This window comes from Labrus mixtus, chromosome 21, assembly GCF_963584025.1.
Source record: "Labrus mixtus chromosome 21, fLabMix1.1, whole genome shotgun sequence".
In the NCBI taxonomy this organism is placed as follows: domain Eukaryota; kingdom Metazoa; phylum Chordata; class Actinopteri; order Labriformes; family Labridae; genus Labrus; species Labrus mixtus.
This window is the reverse complement of record NC_083632.1, coordinates 4,461,940-4,488,039: the sequence shown is the minus strand read 5'-3', so window position 1 is coordinate 4,488,039 and position 26,100 is coordinate 4,461,940. Positions and strand designations below refer to the sequence as shown.

The 26,100-nt window shown below is 42.6% G+C and overlaps 1 protein-coding gene across 2 annotated transcripts in view; it reads right to left on the bottom strand.

Annotated features, from left to right (window-relative positions):
- wnk4a (WNK lysine deficient protein kinase 4a) overlaps positions 1 to 26,100 on the bottom strand; it is a 51,221-nt gene that overhangs the window by 5,913 nt on the left and 19,208 nt on the right. The window contains exons 3-16 of one of the 2 annotated variants that reach the window (XM_061027940.1): positions 24,101 to 24,273; positions 23,468 to 23,688; positions 22,109 to 22,266; positions 18,363 to 18,451; positions 17,349 to 17,568; positions 15,532 to 15,895; positions 14,543 to 14,694; positions 13,217 to 13,290; positions 11,451 to 11,586; positions 10,847 to 10,963; positions 7,402 to 7,575; positions 4,321 to 4,375; positions 3,920 to 4,051; positions 775 to 1,607 (exon numbers count right to left, since the gene is read on the bottom strand). In XM_061027940.1, the coding sequence (XP_060883923.1) occupies positions 775 to 1,607; positions 3,920 to 4,051; positions 4,321 to 4,375; positions 7,402 to 7,575; positions 10,847 to 10,963; positions 11,451 to 11,586; positions 13,217 to 13,290; positions 14,543 to 14,694; positions 15,532 to 15,895; positions 17,349 to 17,568; positions 18,363 to 18,451; positions 22,109 to 22,266; positions 23,468 to 23,688; positions 24,101 to 24,273 (2,898 nt within the window). The remainder of the gene's footprint in view (positions 1 to 774; positions 1,608 to 3,919; positions 4,052 to 4,320; positions 4,376 to 7,401; positions 7,576 to 10,846; positions 10,964 to 11,450; positions 11,587 to 13,216; positions 13,291 to 14,542; positions 14,695 to 15,531; positions 15,896 to 17,348; positions 17,569 to 18,362; positions 18,452 to 22,108; positions 22,267 to 23,467; positions 23,689 to 24,100; positions 24,274 to 26,100) is intronic. The other variant, XM_061027941.1, reaches the window with a different exon arrangement.

The window sequence follows — 26,100 nt, the reverse complement described above, 5'->3', positions numbered from 1 at the left end:
CATTTTTTGGTTTTCTTAGTTTTTTTGTGCCGGAGTAATCCCCAATGAGCTACGATCTCAGACTCAGCTACGATCAGTATCTTCTTTTAAATCACTTTTAAAAACACATTTTTATCATTTTTATTATAATTCCTGTTTCATTCAGGATGTTTTATTTGTTTTACTCTTAACTTTAGCCAATCTCTGTCTCGGTTGTTTCCCTTTTCTCTGTTAATTGGATGATTGCTGCACTGTAAAAATCCCAACAGTCAAATACACAACAATAAAATCCTATTAAAAGCATGAAAAATAATTAATTATAATATATTCTTTTAATTATAATATATTCTTTTAATAGGATTTTATTGTTGTGTATTTGACTGTTGGGATTTTTTCTTTTTTCTGTAAAGCACTTTGTGACGTTGGTTTTGATAAGTGCTTTATAAATAAACTTTATTATTATTATTATTATTATTATAAAAGGTGCACTGGTGAGTATGTGATTAGAAAAAGGTAGATGGGGGTATCCCTTTATAATATTATTTCAGAAAAGTGCAAACCCTGAGTAAGAATCTTTAAATGGATTGCTCTGTCCAAAAACCCCAAATTGTATTTAACATTCTGACACAGGTGAGTAGGTGGTACTTTGACCAGGACAAAATGTTAAAATGGTTAATCTGTCTGTTATTCAATATTAATATGGTAATTATTTTGGCACTTATTCGCATGTACATCATTTTAAGTCATTTTATCAGAGAGAAAATACTTTTAAAAAAGTAGCTAAAGTGTGCTTACAGTGTTTTCTGGGCTCTCTGGGGGAGACGGAGACAGATCTGACGAGGAGTTTGAACTGGAAACATCTGATTTGGCTTCAGACTGAGCTTGAACCATTGCTGAAAATGGAGCTGGATAACTCTGGGCGCCGTCCTCCCTGGTCATGCTTGTCGCATTGGAGAATCCGACCTGCTGCGGAGGCTCCTGAGGAACCAGAGGAGGAGTGGAGGGCATGGAGGGTGGAGAAACCTGATACATCCAGGCCGGATGAGCGCCCTGGGGGTAGCCGTCAACTTGGGGCGTACTCTCGGGGCTGTGGTAGATGTTGCCTTGTGCTGCAGGGTAGTGGGCCTCTACTGGTGAGTTCTGGTAATGCTGGGGGTAGACGGAGGGGTAACCCGGCTGAGGGTTCATGTGACTAGGCAGCTGTGGGTGGAAGCCCGGGAAGGAGGGCATCCCCTGGGCTGAGTGACTCGTAGGAGGGATGAAAGACTGCGCCATGCTCATCGCCATGGAGATGACATTTGCTAAGGAAAACAGCGGCTGCGTGTGAGGGGGCCACATGTTGGGGTGCTGGGGGCCCGGTGGGGACATGTTGACACCCTCGTTGCTTAAAGGGCTCGGGGTCTCAGCCAGAGGACTTGGAGAACCAGGTAGAGGGGAGGGGATGGAGGGGAAGGTGGGGTTACTGGCTACACGTGTGAGAGGTGGGTGGAGGGCTGGTTTGGGGGAACCTGGAGAGCCCGGGTACGGGAATGGGAAGTGACTGTGGCCCATGTAGGGCAGGTGGTAGTGCTGGTGGTGAGGCAGGAGGGATGCAGGGTTGTGGTGGTGCTGATAATGGAGTGGAGACCCTGAAAGACAGAGAAAAGAAACAGTTTAAATGTTATTGTAGTTTGAGCAAAGAATGTTTATAAGAAGACGTAGCCAATTGTTTTGTAAAGTGAAGCAAACGTAGAAGTCATTTTTGGAATCCAATATGGCCATAACCATATGGGAAATGCTGACTCTATCAAACTTTCAGTCAACTTAACGACAGGCAAAAGGCGCTTGGTTATGACATGCAATGATGGAAGTCGGCATATTGAAAATGCAACTAACACTAAATCGAGAAGAGGGCAAAAAGGTGGAGTTGGGACTGTATATCTTGATTGCTAAAAGACGACATCTTGCTCGCCTGGTTTTGTCATCTAGCTAGCGTATGCCAAATAATAAAAACAACATGAACGAAGCTGACAGTTCAAGGTCAGTATTGGTAGTAGTTTAGCAAAAGTGAAGCCTGCCTCCTGGCAAACAGCTTCAACACGACCTCTTCAAAACATATGAGTTAAAAAAAATACATCTACTGTGCAGTTTGAAAAAAACGAGCTATAAAGAACAAAAAAAATATTTTGTACCAGGCTGTAATTTTTGTGTAAAAAAATGATGTCTTAATATGGGCTATAATGGGGATTTCTTCATTTTGGAGCAGCCTCAAGTGGACAGTTGAGGGACTGCAGCTTTTTTTAAATTCTGCATTTGATTCATTTTTCAAAATAAAAGGTTGGCGCTTGGTGGTCTTTCAAATGGCCAGAAGGAGGCAACTCCACAAGCTGCAGTAGGAAGTTGAATTATATAAAACCAAATGGGATAATGACCCTACTTCTCACTTGATTTACTTTCTCTGTAAACATTTTCCAAATTACTTTGAGGGCTCCTTCCCTATGTCCAAGTCCTCTTCAATGCAGCATGATATTATTTCTGCAAGTCATGATCCAATTTTAGAGCAAAAATCAAGAAATGGTGACAAAATAACAAAACAAAAATGCAAATTCAAGGCTTCAAAAGGAGTGTCCACAAAGTAACCAGTGACAAACAATGGCTCCATCCACTGTTATCTTTGGTGTGAGAAAAGACATGTACACAAGTGAAGTGTGTTCAAAGTCTTCCTTTTCTTTTATTTGTTTGTTTAAACCTATATAAGTGTTTTTTAATGAACCCCATCAACCCCTCTGCACAGTCTCAGTGGGATATTGTCCAGAGGTTTGCACAGATAAATAAGATCATTCATTCTTCCTCTCTCCGGTTTTGGACGATTCTTGCTACAGCGCCCTGCCAAAACGTTTGTCATCTGGAGCACTAATCGTTCTCGTATTTAAAGATGATTGGTTTCTCAGTTGAACAAAGGTGTTTTGTTTTAAGGAGTAATTGCGTTCAAACAGTTGCACACATGGTTGCGAGGGATTGAGGATGTTTTGTACAACCTAATGAGGATTTTAAATGGAACACACGTGTGTGTTTAGACCAATGTTTGGGTTTTGATTGTGAGATTAAAGCAGTCAGGATTGCTTCACAACTCCTTTGGGGGAAAAGTTGAGGAAGCCAAAGTCCTATCCGCATCCACTGATTTGACATTTACCTCAACAATGGCTCCACAGTTTAAAAAAAAAAAAAAAAAACCACACCTCCTGATGCTGATGATGCAAAACAGGCTGTAGTTTTTTCCATGCCGACGGAAACATAGGTTTGGAAACAGTCCGTGTGGAGGGGCAGGTGGCCAAGAGGCATTGCGAAAGCGACCATGCGGTGGACTTCCAGCAGTGAGGGGGACACAAGACAAGAGGGGATGAGGATGTTCTTGTGGCTGAAGAGGCTGGAACAAGGGGGGCATTTGGAAGATACGTGTGTTCTTTAATTGACTTCAAATGCTCCCTCTGTGGGGGAGAAGACTTTTTAAAGGGGTGGGATGCTTTCTCGGAAAAAAAATTCTGGAGGAGTTTGTTCTGGCAAACAGATGTTGCCCGCCTATCGCAGAACTGGAAGAACAGCTCATGTGTTACAGTGACAGCATTCACAGCTCCCTAAGAGCTAGAAAGCAGCCTTCAGGTGAGGTAATTACCCAAGAGGCCCCCGGCTCCAGAGCAGAGACAGATGAAGGCTTTGAGGTGTGGGATGGCGAATGGCGCCATGCGAATGTCTGAACAATACCGAGAACGGGCCTTGAGAAGAGGAGGTGGGGGGGGGGGAGTTTATGAGGTAGCTGAGCTTTGCGCTGACTTATTCTTTGCCAGAGGTCTGTAACAATTTTTTCACCGAGCTGAAACAGTAAACAATGCTCGGCCTCTTCGCGTAGGGACCCGGGAGGAGGAGGAGGAGGAGAGAGGGCGCAGGGGCTTTTTTTTTTTACCTGGGGTGTTGTTGAAAGACTGCGAGCGTAATAGAGGTCGCCCAGGTGAAGTCATGTCTGCAGCGAAGACGTCTCCAATGGGGAACTGGGGGGAGCCACGTGCAGCTACGTTTGGGTTAAGAGCTCCAAAGTCTAATGACGAGACACACATGCATGAGTGGATGGATGCACGTGCACAAATGTCAATACACACATGCAATGATTAAAGATGCAACAAACAGATGAAGGTTAATGTGACATGCTGTGAGAATAACAGTCACACTACATGTTACTTTGTGAGTCTAAAACGTTCACAAGGGGCCATTCATTCACTTAATCACATCATTGTTGAATCTTCTCAAGCAGAAAAATATCCCTCTAATGGGTGAAATTGAGTTAATCAGACCAGATGTGAGACTTACCCGGTAGTGATGAGGAGGAGTTGGTCCGAGGCAGGGCGTGACTGTGCAGATTGGGCTGCAAGAGAGAACATAAAGATGAGAATGTTCATTTGAGTTAAAGTGATTTTTTTAAACCACGCTGCCACTCAGCTGCAGACATCGGTGATTCCAGGGTCTGTTGGAGCCCGAGGAAAAAGTTATTTCGGGGGGGCCCTCCCACCGGTGCACCGGTTTTCTTCAGTCATTGCAAAATTTGCACATTTTGGGTTGCTGCTTTGTTTGTCAGCCCTCTTGGGCCCCCCTACTGGTCTGGGGCCCCAAGCAGCTGCCCTGACTTGCAGATCAAATCTACTTTACAGATTTGATCACCAGCACTTAAAGCTGGTCATAGCTATGAGAGGAAAGTTTTCTTATCATATTGATGCGCTACCCAAAACGTTTAAGTACCTTTGTGTTTCTGCCATGAAGAGATCTCCACATTATTTACGTAGAAAGAAAGGACTCAGAGGATGTGGTACAGCGTTACTAGTAACCTCTTTGACATGTCAGAAAAGAACAAAACAGGTGCTGGATAGCCTAGTAGTGGTTATGTTGTGTGCCCCAGGTACGGACACTAAATACCTAATTGCAGCGTTTGTATGTTTGAATCCGACCTCGATCTTTGCTGCAACTCTCTCCTCCCAACACTTCATGTCTCTCTTCAGCTGTATAGTAGAAAAAAGGCAGAAATGGACCCAAAAATCACTTAAAAGAAAGAAAAAGAAACGCACGAAACGCCCCTTTAAGCAATGAGCTATAACACGGGATGTAGGTGACCCTGAAGTCTGACCCCAGGTATATGAGTATTGCTTGTCAGTGTAGTATATTTTGTATTAAGTGGACAATAAAGTCAAGACTAACACAGCTGTAAAACATGTACTGGTGATTTATGAAGAACTGTTTCCACAATAAATCCAAAGTTATTGACCAATTAATGTGGCAATTATTATGTCTTTGTACATTTCACAGAAAGCCATTTAACCTCGTAATGTTAACAACTAGCTGCTGTAATCTGACTCCATCTGCAAAAAGTGAGAGGCAAAGAAACTGGGAAGTCTTGTCTGCTGGTTTATTTAGCCTCAGGGAAGTCAGACTGACAGTGGGGTACATTGTGAATAATGTTAAACAGCTTTTAAAGAGATTGCAGTTAAAACATTTTTACTGACATTCATGGTCCCAAGAGGATGCACCAAATAGAACAGGGTACATCTTACTCTTTATTATAGTATTTACAGAGAACATATATTTTGTCTTATTCTACTCATGTGCACTGTTTTCATATCTTTGCATTTTCTCCAGGAATGTGTTTCAAATGTTTCCTTTACCTGCCAAGAGACTATGGATGTAAAATAGGATTGTTGTTGACCCCAGCCAAATCCATCTTCGTGCTTCGTTTACATCAAATTATGACATAAAAAAATCCTAATGACTCTTGTAATAACCTGACTTTACTGTAGTGCTACCAGCAGGACAAACTGTTCAATCGTCCTGCAAAACAGCTCAACATTTTATCAATAGTTTGGCACATCTGTGTTGTGTAAAAATGCTAACAAGCCAAAGAAAAGCTGAGGTAGGCAACGTTGAAGAAACTGAAGCAGGCCTGTGCTAGATTTTTTTTAAGTAGCTACTTAGAAAAAATGCTTCTGTCACTCCCTCCAAACCACGTTGTTCTCGCCAAACGTTTATCTGACAAACTATCTTTGCTATTCTCGAAGGACTAGCCTGCTAGCTTTAGCTTGGCTCACCCATGATGAGTACAGATCATGATGTGTGCGGCTAGGCAGAGAAGATATTTCACCCCTCTCTCAAATTCATTTCCAATAAAGTGTTTGGATGGGGTGCCCGGCTTCAGTCCCAAACACTTTTACTTTTATTTATTGGTTGCCGTTGGGATTCAGAGCATCTATCTAATTACAGCTTTACAGCTAGCATGGCTACATATTAGCTCGACTGTTTATAAGCGATGGGTAAAGTCCAAAAGCATCAGCTAGACGAGCATCTCTTTCCAAGGGACTCAAGCTATAATCATACACTCTGTCTCTTTCCAAATAACTCTCAGAGAAGTGCCCAACCTCCGAGTGATATCAGTCAGAAAATAATGATAAACAGACGAGACTCGGGGCTTTGTGGGTTTTCATCTTCAAGCTTAACTAGCTTGGTCTGTGCCGTGCTGGGAAGAGCAGCCATAATGGTTCTGTGGGAGTTGATGCCTGACTCGCTTTCATCAGGTGCTGGAGTGAAGCCAGGAGAGAATTGCGGTTGATTTGTGGTTTTGGAAAGATGCTGAGCAAGGTAGAGGTTTATTCATCCATTTGTTTTTTGTTTTTTCTCAATCATTTCTGAGCATCTTTTATCTTCTAACTGGCGGGCACAAGGAGATTTTGATCTGTGCGTTCTATAAAGTGGAACAGGCACTGGCAGAGAACAGACACTTCTTTCTCTTCGTCTGACGAGGCATTAGCTCATATCTTGTACAATGTGGCACCGCCTCCTGGAAGACTTCACTTAACAGTTTCACAGAATCTTTATTCAGAAAACGGCGTCATGAATCCAAACATCAATCATTTTTGATCCGTTCATTGTGGGCACAGATACTGGAAAGTTCATTACGGTGTCGTTAAGGACCGGAAAGCATTTGAGGGAACAAATACATGTAATTAAAAAAAAAAAAAAAAGGAGGCATATGAGAGTATGTTTCCACAAATCACAGGGACTTTATGACATTAGTGCTTTTAGTAACATAATGTTCTAAGTGAAAGCACTACCTCAGGTGGCACAGGAACACTTAACCTTCTGTCTTTCAGGGCGAGTCTCCTGAGGGATGTGGACAGCGTGGAAAGCACTCCACTGAGGTTTTTTTTATTTCCACTGGAGGAAGCTCGACTGTACAGCTTTCCATTTCCACCAGATTTATAGTCCTGGCTTAGATAAGAGACACACTATAGCTGGTGTAATTTATGATGATCAGACAGGAACATAAAAAGCTATAAGGTGCATCCTTTGTTCTCAGCTAACAACGCTGAGATGTGGACGACCAGAAGAGACGCAGGTCATTTTACTGACCTGCGAAGAAGACAAAGAGTTCACCCCGTTGTGGAAAGCGGGCTGGGGATATCGGTGCCCGCCCGGGTGGACCAGCTGCTCATTGGCCATCAGAGACTCGGCCCGTTTGATGATGTCGCCCATGCGATGGATGAAGCCCTCCTTCTCTGACGGCAGGATGAACTCATTGTGCACCTTGGGAGACGAAAAAAAAAGGACAATGATGAAATTAGTGAAATGACAGACCATGACTTTAAAGACATTGTTTTAAAAGAAAGTGTAAAAATTGTGTGTAGTAAAGCAGAAAAATGCTCCCCTTGGGGAGAATTTGATGAATTATTAGATGACTCAGATTGTATAAACCATGAAGTCGCTTAACATTGCAATTTGCTTTGGTTGACATTTGGGGTTTTTTAAGAGAAATTTCTCCACAGCTATTTGATAGCACGCCACAAATTTGCCCCAAATACTCCCACCATGGATGAACCGTATTAACTAATCCTCTTACTTTTCCATCTATTGACCAAATGAGGCCCAATTGGTTGGATTGGGTTCGAATATCTGCAAAATCAAAAAAAAACACCTCAATCTTCCTCAACATTTCTTTGTTTGGAAAACACTTTGCATTTGAAGTTTGTTATATTTTTTTAGTCATGGTCATTGTTTGAATTCATGTTAATCCACATCCTCAATAAAATCTGCAAATACTAAACCATCTACTGCACCTCTTGTATATGGAACAACCTGATGCCTAACATTATTTATCTTACTTACATTGCCCGCTACATTGCACTATTTACTCCTTTCTAGGAGTGTTGTTGTTGTGTTTTGTAAATCACAAATGGTTAATGCATATTGGTATCCGTAGGCCTGTACAGTATGTAGTCGTTTTTGGTTTTAGTGTGTAAGTGTTTGTGCTACCTTTCTCTAACTCGTCCTTGTTTTCAGTGTGGTTTGAAAATCTGTTTGTCTGGACGTTGAGATTAATGTTAGACCAGAGTCACTCCCTCGTTTGTGACCACATACTCAAAATCTGTATCTGCATGCATTACAGTAACTATAGTAACTGAATTGATCAAGTAAAGAGGAACAAAAGTACAGTATTTCACACACTATGGGTGGGGGCTTTTTTCCTTTATTTCATAGGCCAGCTGAAGACAGACTGGAAATGTGTGGAAAGAGAGAGAGAGAGATGGGGATGACATGCACCAAACTGTGTCAGGAACCTAAAAGAAGTGTGACGAGGACTGTGGCCTAGATTGATTTGTGGTTGTTCTGAAGAGTACTTGACATGCAGTACTTGTTTTCAACTGGTGTGCCCATCTATGAAATCTAACCGGCGACCCAAACAAACACCCGCCCCTCCTCAGCTTACGCTTATCCTTAGGAAAAAGAACCTAAATCTTGTCTTTTAAATCCACAGTACAGACGTTTACAGGAGGAGCTTGTGAGTTTTGCATTTTCATGCCTGTTCTAAATGTTGTTGGTAATTGTGGCTTGTGGCGTACCGACTGTTTCCATTCAGCGCGACATAATTCAGCTCATTTTCAACCTCGTTCTGAGAACCCGGGGGGGTGGGGGGGGGGGCTGTTTAGATGCCATGTGCCCCACGCTTTGGACATACAGCGTAAACAAAAGCCCACTGTGCTTGTGGAGACGGAAAACAGAACACTCAAGTGCACACGCTGACTCATCAAACAGGCTCATGTATGTTTACCACTTCTGTGTTTTAATAAAGACAATAAGAGGAGGATAGGCTGATTACCTGCGTCACTCACTTCTCTAAAAGTTAGATATATTATCAGCCAGATTTAGGATGCTGCTAACTAGAAGAAGTCTGAGTCATGAGGACGCTGCGCTCAGATAGAGTTATCTTATCAGCTGACAGGATTAGATCATTTTAGAACTTCTGAACAAATCCTTCAATGTGCAAGAAGGTTCAGTCTCTAAAGAGGACTGATTAGTTACATTGTTTACCCCTGGGTGACTTCAGAAAATCTTTGTATTCCTCATTTCAGTATTATATACATTAAAGAAGAAGCTCTTAACCCTAAACTCCATGTTCATTATATTTACACAAATCCATCAAAAGGAAAAAGTAGAGATGTTTTTGTGCATAAACATGCGCCTAAAATCACTGTGACATGTTTTGTATCTTTAAATGACTGAATGAAGTGTCTTCTGTTTGGCTGCAGGGCATGAACATGTAACGACCGAACCAATCTGTGGGGGTCACACCATGAAGAGAATACCAAATAGCATGTCGAAATTCAGTCGACACCGTTTCATTCAGGACGTCTTCCCTCTCATCTTCAGCGAAATTCAAAACACATTTTAAGAAATATTCTTGCTCCTTCAAATTAAAAGCATTAACATGAATAAAAAACACATTAACACTCAGTTAGTGTGGTATGACCCGTAGCTCTTGTAACTCTTGCTGGCTAACATTAGGAAACTGTGTACTTTTTTTTATAATAGTTTAGAAAAAATGTTAAATGTTTAATAGATATTATTGTGTACTGACCTTCAGTTTCCAGACTTGGTGGTTTTTCTCTCCTTGTAATAATGTCTAGCCGAGGTTATAAAGGCTTATTTTAAATCGTGGAGACCAGATTGTATGTTGTTGGTTAACGGTTAAAGTAATAACTGTTGTCCCCGTTGTGTCCATACAACAATTGAACATAATGATGCAGCTAGTGTGACTTTCTCAATGAACTTGTTTTGTTGCATTAATCCAGATTTTGATCCTGAAGTATTTTACTAAAGGATTGTGGTGCTCCTCGTTGTTTGAGAGCCATTTGGCCAGATGAGAGGGTAATCTAAATAATTGTTGCATGGCCCAGTCAGGGGTGTAAACTTCTGCCAACTCAACCATTTCTTTTACCTTCACCAGGGAGGTTAAGGCTTTGTCTGCAGTTTGTTTGACTGTGTGTCTGCAGGATAGCTTAACTACAAGTGGACCAAATTGGATGAAAATTGGTGGAAATGTAAAGCATGGGATGAGGAAGAACCCCTAAAAGTTTGAACTGGACCGCTCACATTACAGCAATAACAGTGGATAGTAATATTGTGGTTGAACTTGCAAATTTGCAAACAATGGAAGAGGCGACTATTAGCCTCGGTGAAGGTCTGTGTTCTCCAAGTTCACTTTTAGTTCTGTTGCTGTACCCTGCAGATGATTTGTACTACATAATAAAATGTGAATATAGCTTCCTGACTCTATCAGCACTTCCTTCACAGTTTAACATTTTTTTAATCCTTCTAGATAAGAAGCCTAAACCGAGATCTGGTCAATGTTTACTTGGTCCTTATCTAATTTTCACAGAAACTCAATCCCACTCAGAGCTAAAACAAATACCTTTACAGAACAAAAGAAGCCCAGATGGAAGTGTTTTATATCCACACTTTAATGCTGTGCCTGTTGATCATTGTCAGGACGGTGTCTTTGTACCCACTAATGACTCACCATGACAGCAGCGATGTCTTCAGGGTTATCACCGTCCAGGTCAAACTTGAAGGTCACCATCTTGTCGTTGTGTGTCTGCAGCTGACACTCCACCACGCGGTCCACTTTATCAGAGAGCTGCAGAGAGGGACAGGGATCAATGAGGAGCGGTGACAGGTGTCTGTTTACCTTCTGAACCACCAAGTCAAACACAGGACGGACAATGTAGGGTTTTTTTTTTTGTTCAAACACGAAGCCGTGTGAGCCTACTGTCTTTTTCTGTGTCATGATACAACGCAGTGTTTGCGCCACATGTGGTTATGCATGATCTGTTTGTCTCTGTCTCCAGTGCAAACAAACCGCACCGAAAGACCTCAGAGTGTCCAGATCAGATGAGAAATGAGCTGTGGTTACCGGGGGGGGGGAAAGGACAGCACAGATACGGATAGCGTTGTGCAATCAGGGTGAGGCTTTATAACTCAATCATAAATAAGATGACCATGAAATCAATCATTTCACTGAAGCCAGCTGTTTTGTTGATTTATTTGTTTATGATGTGATCGAATCAGCTTGCAGTGATGCAACGACGCAACAAAAAAAACAAAAACGTTTTGATTTATTTTACCCCTGTGATGCGGAGCCTCGACCGAGCCCTCCTCCTGAACAGCTTGGCAGCTGTTCGTCTGGCGGCTGTTTTCTCGCTCTTCTCCGATAGGCCCTCGTAGCCGTCGCTCAAACTCGAAGTCACATCGGAGGCATAGCTGCAAAAAGAAAACAAAACATGCCTGTGGTCAGAAAAATGGACGGCCTAAAAAAAACCCCATCAAACATTTTTTCAAAGCGAATCGTTCAACAGACTCATGGAAGGAATCGAAAATAATCAATGATGGCTGATTTTCCACACAACGCAGACATTAATAAAGATAATAAACATCACTCTGAAGTGTCAAAGTGGCATGTCTCACAGCTAAGTTAAACAATACAGTTCAAAGAGGCCTGTCTATATACGAGGCTGGGGATCCATGTGATGTGTTGTATTTATACAATGATTGGGTTTTAGGTTTCTGAGAAGCGGAGAAACATTCAGCGTGTTTTATAAAAAGCTTTGGTTCGGGGCTAATTGCGTCTCCCGGGAGCCTGTGGTCACAGACCCCCCCCCCCCCCCCCCCCCCCCCCCCCCCCCCCCCCTCCTCTGTCCACAGGCTGCAAAACATTTACAGGCCGCATTTACAGGAAGACTGGACAGCGGGAACGCCTGTCTCGATTTAGAAAAAGTCAAGCTCACGGGGTTACTTCAGTTTACAGTAAAGATTGTTTCAGGTCGTTAAACACAGTGAACATGGAAATGAGACTAATAAGTCCCACGAAACATTCATGTTGGTTTCGCAAGTGAAGCACATGTTGAGCAATGAAATATCTGCTCATTAGTAATACAACACTCTCTTTGATGAAACATTGCGCAACCAGGATCATTATTTGGATAATGTAGAGTGAATCCTACTTAAGAAGAAGAAGATAGACTTTATTAATCCTGCAAGAGGAGATTCAGTTGTTGAACATGCTACACACACACACACACACACACACACACACACACACACACACACAGGCTGAAATACACACACATACTGTTCACAAACAGGATCTTATGGACTTCACTAAAGGAGAGGTGTCAGAGTGAGGGGGCTGCACACAGCGGGCGCTCCTGGTGCTGGTGGTGGAGGGGTTCAGTTCCTAACTCAGGGGTCACCTTGGCAGTGCTCAGGAAGTGACCTCTCAAGCTACCAGAGCAGAGCAAGTCGCTACAGACTGAGCTACTGCCGCACCAGAAGAACTGTCACATCAAACTCACAAACTATTACAGACGACATCTGCCTGTCACCCAATAGAAAACATGCTTTCAATCTTTCAACAAAATCATTTTAACAAACATAACTGAGCCCAGATAACGAGCCTGTTATTATTACACAGGCAAACTATTTCTATCGTCCACCTGCAGCCCTGACGCCCGAGGGATAAATCTGTTCCTCCCAAAATCCCACCAGCACAGACAACATGGAAAACAGGGGCCTCTGACACAACATGAGAGACCCCATCACAGAGAAAGCTACGAGGGGGTCCATTCTGTTTGCCTGCAATAAAAAACACAGACGAGGCCTGTCGATCGCCTCCGGCTTGTTGTGACAGACCCACAGATGTGAGAGGAGGAAGAGTGGGGAGGAGGAGTTAGGGAGGGAAGAACCTGACGTGTCTACCGGATCAACATTGATTTCCAGTTCTCTGACTTAAATAAAGACAGGACTATTGACCGTCTTTGTTCCTTGGGTGGGGAAAAACAAAAACAAAAAAAGAGAACAGAGTGAGGAGAAAAGCAGGGCTGAAGATCATTACCTTTCCACGGGGGAGTTGAAGCCGCTCTGGGGCCCTGAGTTGCCACGTTCAATGTTGTTGGAAACAGCGATGCTCTGTGAATAAAAGAAGGGAGGGCACGGTAATGTAAACGTGTATAAAGACTTCCATTGATTCCTTTTAAAGTCCTCAGTAAAAGATAGCAGCCAGGAAACATTTTAATGATTTATACATGTGAAAAAGTCCCTGATATCATCGACACAAAATATTCTGTTTTTTTTTTTTCTTACTGTCGCTTTACTTTTGCATAAACCATGAAAACCCTCGATCTGCCGATTTGCTTCAGTTGACATTTTGGGTTTTCAAGTTGAATGTCTTCACAAGTATTTTAGAGTCTGCCACAAATTACGGCGCCAATATTCCCGTCCCCGTCTAGTTAAACTGTATTACTTCTTACTTAAGTAAATAAATTGCTCCATATATTCTTTATCGGATACGTGTTATAGATGTATTTTATACTGAAGGCCTATTCAGGGACAGACATGGGAAATTAGCATTAGCTTTAAATGCTGCGGTGCGGTGCATTGCAAAATTGTTGTTCAGTTCTCCATGTTTACTTCATCTGTCCCTGACAAATAAAGCAGAGAAAGCAAAGAAAAGAACACGTTTTTCAAGATCTTAACTATGTTTTTACCTATTTCTAATGTCAATGTCTGTCTCTCAAATTCAATCTGGGGAAATCCCTCATTAACATCTTACGTCAAACAGATTCCATACATCTTTTATAACACATGCTTGTCAAAGTTGCAGGGATTCTTCACTTTAGATATTTATATCTCAGCAGTGGTTGAACATGTTTTTTCCATCTGAAATGCATTTTTTTAGATATTATTTTTTGGGAACTTTTTGCCTTCATTAAACAGGAGAGCCGAAGAGAGACAGGAAGTGTTTGGAGGAGAGAGTGGGGGATGACATGCAGCAAAGGGCAAAGGTCGGATTTGAACCCGTGGCTGCTGCGACGAGGACTACAGCCTCTGTACATGGGGCGGGCAACATAACCGCTAGGCTAAATGGCGCCCCACTAAAATGCATTTTTAAGGTCTTCTCTTATTTTAGATATCTTGTTACCAGTCATCATGTGAGTGACAGCAGGAACATGTGTTTGATCTTTGTTGTTTGGAGAGCTAATTAACCAATGACAGCAGCTGTTTTCCTACACATTGTTTGCATAACTCTCTCTCTCTGTCAACTGTGTATTAGAGCGAGTTACGTTAATGCAGCAGGTCTCGTAAAGTCGTTCTCTCGTCCCTTCCCGCCTCTCCCTGCGCTCTGCACTTTGATAACAAGCTCCTCGTCAAGGCCACTCACCGAGGGAAAGCGGAGGGCCGGGATGGGGAGGCAGTTAGCAGCGGGGGGGTCATGGTGCTTGGTGGGAGGGGTCACGGGCGAGTTGAAGCTGCCGGCCTCCAGCGGATCCTGAAGCCCAGAGGAGCTCTGATAGCCGTCCGTCTCGCAGTCAGCTGTTTAAACAAAGGATAGAAAACTATAAGCATGTGACCGACTGAGGCCCCAATGACTGACACAAACAGTACTGTACACACACACACACACACACACACATTTAAAGACCCCAAACTGAGAGCCATCACACACACAAACACAGACTCCATAAAAGCTGTGGATTAGCATTGCTCTGGAGACACAGGAGAGGCTGAATTATGAGCAAAGACCACTAAAAAATGAATTTATAAGGCTGTTCTTTTACATGCTGAGATGTTCATTATGTAAAGCATTACACACCATGAGACTTACACGGGCTGAATAATTCAGTTATCTACAGTTTCACATTTCGCTGTAAGCCTCCCACATGCTCTGAAGTCTGAACAGCTTCCTGTGCAGTTAAATTGTACGGATTCAGATTTTTTTTGTTCTCCAGAATTTATGATGAGATGTCGAAAACAAAAACAGAAACAAAATTCAGCCGGGAGGTTTCAAAAGCTGAGATTAATATTTCAAGAAAAACAAAGCTGGATGAGATTCTTCATGAGGAAACACAACTGTACGGGACGAGATCTGCCAAGAAATAAGACAAACCCGCTTTCTCCACAGGGGGCGCCAAAATCGACACAAACCAAAAGATCCTCACAGAAGCTTTAAGTTAACAATCTACATTTGAAGATTATTTTATTGTCATTGATGCTACTGTTTTGTTCATATTATCCAAGTGGTTTAAAGGGGGTTTTATGGGCCTTAAGGTTGCAGATATTTTTAACTTTATATTAAAACTATGAACACTGGAGACGAGGGGAACGACCTTAAGCTCTTCATGTTGTGTGGTGTTACATTTGGTGGCTCACAGTTAGCAGAGGACAAGCTGTTGTGGCGGATGTGGAAGTGCTGGTCCGCCTCGGGCTCCTCTGGCTCCGCGGGGTAGTTGGAGCTGACCCCAGAGTCCACAGAGCTGGTGACGGGGGACAGGAGGGGCGTCGGAGGCGTGAAAGCCGGGACGGGAGACCCCGCCCTCGCGGAAACATCACCGACTTTGGCCGACGGCGTCTGAAGCTCCAGCTCCTCTTCCAGGGCTTCCCGCTCCTGCTTCTTCTTCCGCTCCTCCGCCTGCCGCCTCAGCTTCTCCCTCTGCCTCTTGATGGCCGTCACCCTGTCCCGTATGGCCTTGGCCACGAGCTTGAAGTCCGCCTCGCACACAAACCCGAGCACCACCTGCATAACGAGACACAGAAAATGTCAGGGCACAACATAAACACGTGTCCGCTCCAGGATGTGGAATATGCAGACAATCGACGCAGGTCCGTCGCACTCACTTAACCTGCTCGTGCACGCTGTGACATAAGCAACCCTCTGACATAACAAAGCTTTAATGCGAACACGGGATTTGATAACTAAAAGAATATGGAATGCATTCTTCAGCCTCTTGTGACACCCAGTACAGAAAAGTGGGTCACTCAGTCCCAGGCTGCCTCTCAACACGTAGTCAGATTACAGCAGACTGGCAGGACTTGATGTCCCCCGCTGATACCAAATTTGATCTTGATGAAAACTACCACAAAGAGATAAACAAGTAAGGAATTGTGGCTTTCATTTTCATTAAAAGTGACCTCTGCGGAGGACACCAGGGCCTGTTTCGTAACAAGCAAGAGGGCCATTATATTATTAAAGACGTGACCCATGCCGCTTCCTGAGACACGCTCTCACATTTCCAACGGCTGATGATTAAATGTTGAGCCGTGCCCTTGACACACTCCGGCAAGGCGTTCTCTTCCAGCTCTCAAAAGCAGTAAAATGACGCGTAATGATGCTCGGTGCATTAGCGAGGCTGCGTTCACCGTCTGGGGTCAAGGGTCAAAAGACACATAACAAAGAGAGATTTGTGTTTATCACTAATAATGTCAGTCACCTTTAATTCAAGGCAAATGAAGTGCCGTCTTTCATCGGACCTTGTTCCCTTTCCTTCAAAGGAGACTTTTGTTTTAGGAGGAATTAAGGTGCCACACTATGAGCGTTGGTGTCAACTCCATATCCAGTCCAGGAAACCCATAAAAAGCAATCATCATCAATCAAGATCACGACACAGAGAACAATGCCGGACCGGCTGATGTCACCTCAATCTCTTGATCCGAGATCAATTTCTCAGTTTCCTCACTGACGGCTGCTTAAACGCTGTTTTCACACGTGCACAAATCTCCTGAACATTTTCCAGAAATCTTTACATTTGTGACATTTACAGACAAATAATTCACCCTGACTTTACCCTGACTTTTTTCTCTGCCGTTTCTCAGTAAAATTTCCACAAGAAGTCAGGGTGAGCCGATGTGTGAAACGCAGCAAATCACTGCGAGCACCGTTTATATCGAGTAAACACTGCAGGACTGCTGCGATCTCTGTGCATGTAATGAAGCTGTATCATACTGGGCCATACTATGATACTGTAAATCTGTCAATACTGTGTCAGACTCTGTAGTTTAGTCTGCCACCTTGGATTTCCGCAGGGTCATTTTCATGTCATGTCTTGCCTCCCCTCCCTCAAACTTCCCGCTGTGAGGGATCTATGTGACTCAGGAGGAGTTCAGGGGCAGACGGTCCCGAACTTCTCTGGAACACATACAGTAATGCATAATGTGAAAGCAGTCACGCTGTCCGTCATGTGTCGGCCTACCATCTCCTGAGACACCTCCTCGGGCACGTCTTTGTACAGCTCGAACAGGAACTCGATGGCGTTGTTGTCCTTGTACTTCCCGTGGAGCTTTTTGGTGTCGTCCATGCGCAGCCACAGCTTCAGGCCCGACTTCACCGTGTCGTCCTCCTCTGCCAGCTCCACGTGCACGCCGTTGTTCTCCTGGAAGAAGGGGTGATCCAGGAGGTCCTGGATGGTGTACCTGCAGGAGGAAAATCACAGGAAACATTTTGATTTAATGTTTGTTTTTGATTTCTGCAAAGCACTTTGAGTTCTGCACTCAATTCGTTTGGCAAAATCTGTATTCATCCACAACTTATTACACAGATTACCTCAAGTCTGAGACACATATTTGAATCCTGCTGAAGGTCCTGATTATGCTTACAAACAGTAAAACTACAGAACAAAAAACAGCAGGACTGACATGTGCTTTTTATCACGTTCAGTTGATCTTTTTGTCATATTTACAGGCACACCTACAACAGCATGTTGTGCAAAATCACATCAGTTCAACCTCATCAAAACAATTGTTTGTGAAGCTCTTTTTTTGGTCCGAACATGAATCAAATTACCCTTCCCCCTAACCCAGTAAATAAAGGTCTACGGTTTATACCAGCGCTCTGATTGTGCAAATAAAATGGAATATGTTGTTGAAGGCCAGTACGGCTTACGTCAGATCATATTTATGCTTTAGCAAAAACCTTAGCTTTTTTAAAACCTGTGCTCTTGTGAGACATCCAGGGTGCCTGAGAAAAACTAGAAAAAAACAGGAAAGCAGAAGTCTCTCAATGCAAAACCTGGAGACAATCTGATTAGGCCTTGAGGAGTGTGAAAAACAGAGCAAGTGCTAAAAAAACATTTGTTTCTTCTACATTAAAAATCTACAAAAAGGGCACAAAAAGGGGAAAAAGGAGAAATGCACTTTAATAGATCAATATGTAAATGTGTTAAGGAGTTTGTGTTCTTATTGTTGTTGATGACAGTGTTTGTGTTCACCTTTCATCATTGTTCATACGGATGCAGCCCTCAATGATCTCCTTCAGCTCGGGGACTTTCACTTTGTAGAAGCTGTCGGGTTTGATTCCCTGCGGAAAAACAAAAACACACATATTGACTTTATGTATAAAGCTTTTACGCTGCAGCAACAAGTGCCAGAGAGAGAGGGGAGGATTCAATCAGAATATGTGATTAACAACTCCAATTTTCTTCCTCTGCAGCCGCTCCCAGCCGCTCCGCATGTTCACACACTCCTCCGCGGTTGTGACGTCTGCCGTCAGCCGGCATGACATTCTGCTCTGTGATCGTGTCAACACAACCAGGGGACAAAAAAAAAAAAAAAAACGCTCACATAACCGTGGACAAAAAACAACAACACGTCAATCCTTCAACTCCTGACAGCTGAAGCTTCTGCAGCAGAGTTGAGAATGCTCTGGCTGACTGTTCACTCATGAGAAGTAAGAAGTTTCTCTTTTTTTTTCTAAAATGCTATCATGAGAATGCACACAGATTACAGTAGAGCTCCCATGCCTGTAAAAACACTGATAAGAAAGCAAAAGAAGCAAGGTCACAAAGATTGTTTGGCTTTACAGATACCCGAGCAACCAGATGATGTTGAGCGAGAAAGACTAAATAATGTGATGCACAAGAAGAGCGACACTTCGTTATCACATTTAAAAGGCTGACATGTCACAAAGTGAATGCGGTCTTTTTTTTTGTTCTGGCCACATTTTGTTTCTTTCCGTTTCAAACAAAAGGGACAACAGAGAGGTTATCCTGTCCCGAGTGTTACATAATAATTACACCGACTAACGATCTTCTGCTGAGGGAAATTGCCAATTTAGGAGCCGCCGAAAAAAAAAGGGCTCCGGCGGTGCAATCAGTGAAAGGCTGTTATCTTTGTGATGTGTTTAAGAGGATCTGAGGAGGAGCACAGATGTTTCTTTGATGAGGCAGTTCAATTCAGTGTCCTCGCAGCCACCTTCAGAGTAAATCAAGTTTCCCTAAATCCAAATCTAATTTGTTACTGGGCTCTTTTCCTGCAGTGGCCGAGGTCGAGATCAAATCTGGAGAGATAAGCGTTTGTCCGTTTGACTTTGTTCAGTGTTGCACATTTCAACTGACTTAAAGATGTGAAAGCAACAGCGTGTACTTTTGACACTTTGTTGAATGGATGCTTTTTCTTCCCGACAAGTACATTTTATTGTATCTTTTGTTGACTTGGATTTTAGTCCAGTTGGGGAAATAAACTAAAAAGCCAAAAGTGAATCAATGGAAATAAACAGAAAGGACATCGCTGCACGTTAACTTCTGCATCATGTTTTTGGTTTATTAAATTTTGGGCTAACCCTAACCCTAATGAGACGACGTTAGGTGATTATTTTGATAAAAGTCTGATTCCAAGTGTGTTGCAACAGATTCAGTGAGGTTAAACACTGGAAAAGTCCCCTCAGCACAGATATGTTAACAAAGAAAGAATGTGTTTTCCAGTCATTTTTTAAAGCAGGAAAGCCCAACATGCACGTCTTCCAGTCTCTAAAACTCCAAAATTTGTTATTTTTTAGGCTTGTATAAGAATAATTATCTGAAAATCTTTGTGTTTTTGAGCGTTGACAAAGCAGAACGAGAGGTGTGAATATGCAGATTGGGGCTCCAAGGACCTTTCATTACCATTTTCTGGTATCTTAAAAAACAAAGCATACATTCATTCATTTATAAAATGTATGCATGAGATGAGCAGAGTAAAACCCTGCAGCCCGGTTGCAAAATATGAAATAAAGATGCAGAAAAGAGGTCAAGGCTGCAGATTGATGCTGGAGGTTTTGGAATTTCTTGCGACACTTTTACATTTTGTATTAACTGCCAAAAGCACATGAATGGAAGTACATCAAACAGAAAAGCCTGCACGTTGACTTTTTCATATGAGCTCATTTTCTTTGGGAACAATGGGATCTTAATGAGACACACTGGGGCGTCTGCTCCCGAGTGTGTTTCAAAGGTTTGAGGAATGTTAAACACCACAAAGTCCTTGAATACAGAAGTATAGTTATAGTCACGTATTGAAAAGCTGTTTTTAATTCATTTTTACAGCAAAAAAAAAATCCAAAAATGCACTTGTTCCAGCCCTTAAAATTCTAACATTTACTTCTTTTAGATGCTTCTATTATAATAATCTGAAAGTAAAGTAATCGCAGGGATTTTTAGTGTCGATCAAGCAAAACAAGAGATATGAATTTACATATTAGAGCTCTTAGGACATTAAATAGCCATTTTTGAGGGTATTTTAAAAACAAAAACTATACATTAATGAAGTAAGAACATAACTGTTAGTTAGTGCATGAGCTCAACATGAGGTAGTCTCTGCAGCCAAGGGTCAAAATCTTATGAGAGGAAGGAGAAAAGAGGTCAAGGCTGCAAGAAGAAGCTTAACTTTCACAAATTGGTAAAACGTTTTTGGTGAGAGAGCATTTTCCTACAGTGAAATAAAGTTAGTTTATGTATCCGTCTACTTATTGGCTGTAAAATTAACTCTAAAAAAAAGGAAAAGAAAAGTCTGTTTTGACCTCCTAGGTGGAAATGTTTCGAAGAACAACATTTAAAGGTGTCACAGCCGTCACATGTCGAGCTATGTTTCTCACTCAAGGCACCTGAAACAGCAGCTGACTCCACACAGAAGTCAGTCATGTACGAGAAATGTTACATAAAGTTTCGTTTATGATCAGGCGCCGTCTTGCGCTGCACATAAACTTAAAACATAAACAAATCATGAAAGGCACGGCTAACACGACTTTAATAACAATCTGTTGCATCATGGGTAAGTTCTCCGACTGCACATGGAACATTTTGTATGTTCTCTTGTCTTGTGGAGGAGCCAGACCCCAACCCCCGACTGGTTGGCATTGTCGCCCTCCTCGCTTTTCCAGCCGCCGTCCGACTCTGTTTGCTTTGCATTCGGAGAGGGCGAGAGAGAGAGAGAGAGAGAAACGGCGTCTTTGTGGAGCTGCGGACTCAGACTTTTACATTTTTCCAAAACATATAATTTCTAGCATCGCCTTCTCCGGCCGACCGTGGCGTCATCGTTGGACTTGGCACCCTGCAGCAGCTTGAAATAAAGACGCTTAAAAAGCCACTGCTGTAATGCTGTGGTGTGGTAATTAAAATAAAATAAAAAACCTCACTGCTTCTGGTCTTTCATTCTTGGAAGTGTTACATGACTTTTCTGAAAAACTGTGTTGTATGAATCCAGCATCTATGTCTCTATTCTTCCTTCAAAAGAATTCTTCAATTACAAGAAAAGTACATATTCTTTGCAGTATTTCCACAGGATACCCTTGACTGTATACATTGCAAAAGCAGTTTAAACACAAGATTAGCCATGGGTTACTCAAGTTTTCCAAAAGAGCACTGTTCTAAGGAAAGGGGAGTATTGCTGTTAACGTTACCAGTATCAGGATCTTGACATGGTAAGCACACTGGTAATCGTTCAAACATGTGCGTCATGATTGCACGCTGAAGCTAAGAAAGCAGAAAGGTTGTGGTTCAGTTCTTCACCTCGAGCTTTTAATGGACCAAACTGAGCCTTTAATAGACAAGGTCTCCAAAGATTCAGGATATCCAAACCGTTTATACGAGATATCCTGGTTCCTCTGCTCTTAATTCCAGTGCGCACAAAGAAGAAAGCGCACACATGTGAGCCATTACATTAAACGCGGGGTCCTCCTCCCTTCCCTTTTTCCTGTACTCACGCTGGTGACTTTGCGGTAGATCTGGGCGGCGTTTTGGCACTCGGAGTACGGGTACTCAGAGGTGGCCATCTCCAGGATGCACATTCCAAAGGCGTAGACGTCCACCGCCTCGTCGTACTTCTCCTCGTACATCTCCGGGGCCATGAACTCTGGAGTTCCTGTCAGACGGGCAGAGATAATGGTCAACTTTAAAAAAAAAAAAAAAAAAAAAAACGACTGAAATGTCCAGTTTAGGTTTTGATTCAACTCTTTTTTAATGGAGGAAAAATGTGGTATGCAGAAAGACTAACATAACATAAAAGGTAAAAATGACATGTATATGTTTTTATTATGTGTATTGTTGGATAAGACTCTTGACTTTGGGCGCTCCTGAGCTGGGGGGGGGGGCCCAGTGCTCAGGAGGTGAACAAGCACCCCTTGAGCTACCAGACTGACATCCAGACGTCTGGACTTGATCTGGTGACCCTCCTGTTCCCAACCCAAGTCCCTACAGACTGAGCTACTGCCGCCCCAGTAGGGGACTGGGGCTTAAGATTCTGAATCTTAAGCAGCTAAGATTCAGTATGTTCCCTCGCCAGCTTCCTGTTTTTCTGTTTGCTGTGGTGCTGTCCACTTACAGCACTGTGTGTGTTTTATTTTAAAAAAATATTCTCAGGTAAAATTAGCCGCCTGCTGCTTCTGAAAACTGTACAAATTTTTTTTTTAAAAAACAATAAGTTGTGAGATGTTAAAACACAACGATGAGCTAAAAGACGTGTGCTGCAGCATCTGTTCTTTACTCTCTATAAACTCTATAAATTCAAGCAAGAACCTTAACCCTCAGCTGCTAATATGTCAAAATATTGACCGTTTAAAAAAAAGAGACGTCTTCTTGTAACACAAACAACACACCTTAAACAGCATCATTGCATAACATTGAACATTCCTTTAGGTGCTGTTCAGGATTTTAAATGAACTGTGAGCCACACAACAGAAGAAAAGAGTGAAGCAGGGCAGCTTAAAATCTTATTATCTCCACATCATTCAGCATGACAGGTGTCCTTTATATGGATTAATCAAACACAGTGTTTGATTTGAGCCTGGGAATTAAAGTCATTATAAGAGAACTGTAGCTTTGTCACTGAATCAAGTAACAACAAGTCTTTTTACTGCGGCTGACGGCCGACACTCCCTGTGTGTGCTTTACTTTACGAGAAGGACAATTTACTTCTCAATTAAAAGCTGTTTCAGCACTGATGACACATTTAAGGCCGCAGGCTGTTTGTGGCTGGCTGTTTGTGTGAACGGTCCAAACACTTCTCTTCGATTAAAGCCTAATTGTTTTAAAGATGTAATTTGTGTAATTGTGCACTTACTTACCAATGACACTTTTAGCAAAAGAGGCACTTTTGAGCGTGGCCAGGCCCAGATCTCCGATCTTGACGGAGCCGGTGGGGCCGGTGATGAAGATGTTGTCGCACTTGAGGTCCCGGTGGATGATGGGAGGGGTGCGCGTGTGCAGGAAGTGAAGCCCTTTGAGGATCTGACGACTCCAGCGCTGCAGCAGCTTCAGCTTCATCTCCTTGAACCTCTTCAGGTACCTACGACAGAATGAGGATAAGTAAAAAAAAAATAAAAAAAAACCCAGTCTAAAGAAATGGAAGAGGAAAAAGTGTCACAAAACGATGAATCTCTTTTTCTGACAACCAAGTGGAAGAAGTAAAGTAAGAATTCTCTCCAAGAACATTATACCAAAAGTTCAGTTCTTCCTTTTTCTGCTTCTTTAATCTTTTTAAAAGCTAAAGCCAGCTGTCAAACACAACACAAATATCTTCCTTGCAGTGGAAGACATCGAGAGTTTTATTTGGAAAAAGGATATCCGCCATTCAAGGAACGTAAACGCTTCTTGCAAAAGTAAAAAAAAGCCATAAATATGTCCTACCTCTGAGGTCTGGATCTTTAAAAAGAGAGAAATGGCCGCAGTGTGAAGAGTAAACGGGTGGAGGGACTCACGTTTTGAGCGTGCCGGACGTCATGAGCTCGGTCACCAGCAGGATGCACTTGTGGCCCTTCACCGTCGACTTCCAGGAGTCGTGGAAGCGGACGATGTTGGGATGCTGCAGGCCCTTCAGCATCTCCACCTCCTCACTGAAACGCTGACGCTCTGCCTTGGTCAGCTTTTTGGTCTGCAAGAAAGAAGAACAAAAAAAAAAACACCATGTGAGGATGTTTGAAAGCTCAAAAGTATCCTGATGTTTTTGTCATGAGAAGGTTATTCAGCCCCTGCACACACGGTTGTTGTGTTCCAAGGTTTAAGCATATTCATCGTTTAGATGTTGCACTAATAAACATGCAGACTGGCTCTTTTATAAGTTATCACAGAGCACTTATTAACATATTATTACGCCATGCCAACACAAAATGATGTCATGAAATGCCATGTGATGCATCTTAGTCCTGGACTCCAAGTGCTGCACATTCAGCTGCTTCCAAAGTGATTTAAATACAAACTAACAGCAAACAAACAACAACGACTCACACGTCAACAGAGAGGGACATACCAACGTTAACCCCAAACCAACATAGAGCATATTGCAGATTCATCAGCATGAATCACAATATAACACGTGCAAAAGATAAAGACACAATTGCGCAACCTCAGAAAACATTCTCCAACATTTTGATCGAGGTGTGCACAGTTTTTTGGGGGCTTTTCATGCCTCTAATGGAGAGACACGACAGTGGGTAGAGTCAGAAATCATGGAGAGAGAAAGTGGGGGATGCAGGAAAGAGAGGCAAAGGTGCTTTATATGCATGCTAATAAGCGACTCATTAATTGCTAATATGTGAATGTAAATTTGAAGTGTAACCACGGCTTCTTTACGAGTCACTTCTGCACTTCTGCAGCGGTTTTATTCAGCAGCTGCGGATGAACCTCCTTCACTTTGTGGCATTAAAAGAGAAACATGAGACTGTGTTGATCCCCGAAGGGAAATAGATGATCCTGATGATCAGACATGCTATTTTGTTTCACTGACTTCATCCAGTCCGCTCCACATCCCGTCCGTGTTGTGTTGTGTTGGCCTCTCGGGTTTTGTCAGGTTGGTATATTTGCTCCGATTCAACAAGGTGTCAATAAGCCGTGCAGCAATTTATGGATTCTTTTGCCCCATGTTGTTGTTTTTTAATGAATCAAACGGTGCGTTACATTATTACCCAGGACAAATCCGCCCCTCTGGGATGATAAAGTCAATCTTATCTCATCTTATACAATCGGTACCAGCTAATGTTCCTGTTACGCTTTCATGTAAGGTAAACAAAGAAGTCCCTTGTTGCCGCACAATGATCGTTTTTTTCTTGGATGCGGCTAATATCTGACTCCGGCAAAGGACTCTGACATCACCTCTGATTTGTGTTATGTTTGTGAAAAGAGGGCAAACAGATAACATGCTGCTGTAACACCACTCCAAATTTAAGGATCAATTAATCTATCTTTATTTCTGACCTTGAGATGAGGCTGTTTAGTTTACAAAGTCAGGAACAACTTGTTCAAGTGCATTTTTTTAAGCTAAACGGCTAAGACGCCCTTAAAGACGTTTCATGATTTACTGGTGGAGGTCAGGTTATATGTTTAAAAGCGCCATGACGGTGAATAAATGGATCTTGATGTCAGATTGTTTTGTCAACCGCAGGACCTAAGTGGTGTTGACAGTTGAGTTATAGAGTTCTGGTTTAGTCAGGATTGTAGGTATGTGTGTGCGTGTGTGTGTGTGTGTGTGTGTGTGTGTGTGTGTGTGTGTGTGTGCGTGTGTGTGTATGTGTGGTTATGTAAGAAGGTAGCACCAGCAATAAACAAAGTGTCCAGGCACTGGGGCCAAATTTGATAAATCACTGTTTCTCTTGCGAACGAGGCCTAGAAACCACAGCTCCATCCATCTGGGCGACCCTCTGGTTACATAACGCGCGTTTACTTTCCTTTAAGGGGAGCTGCGACTTTACACACACACACACAC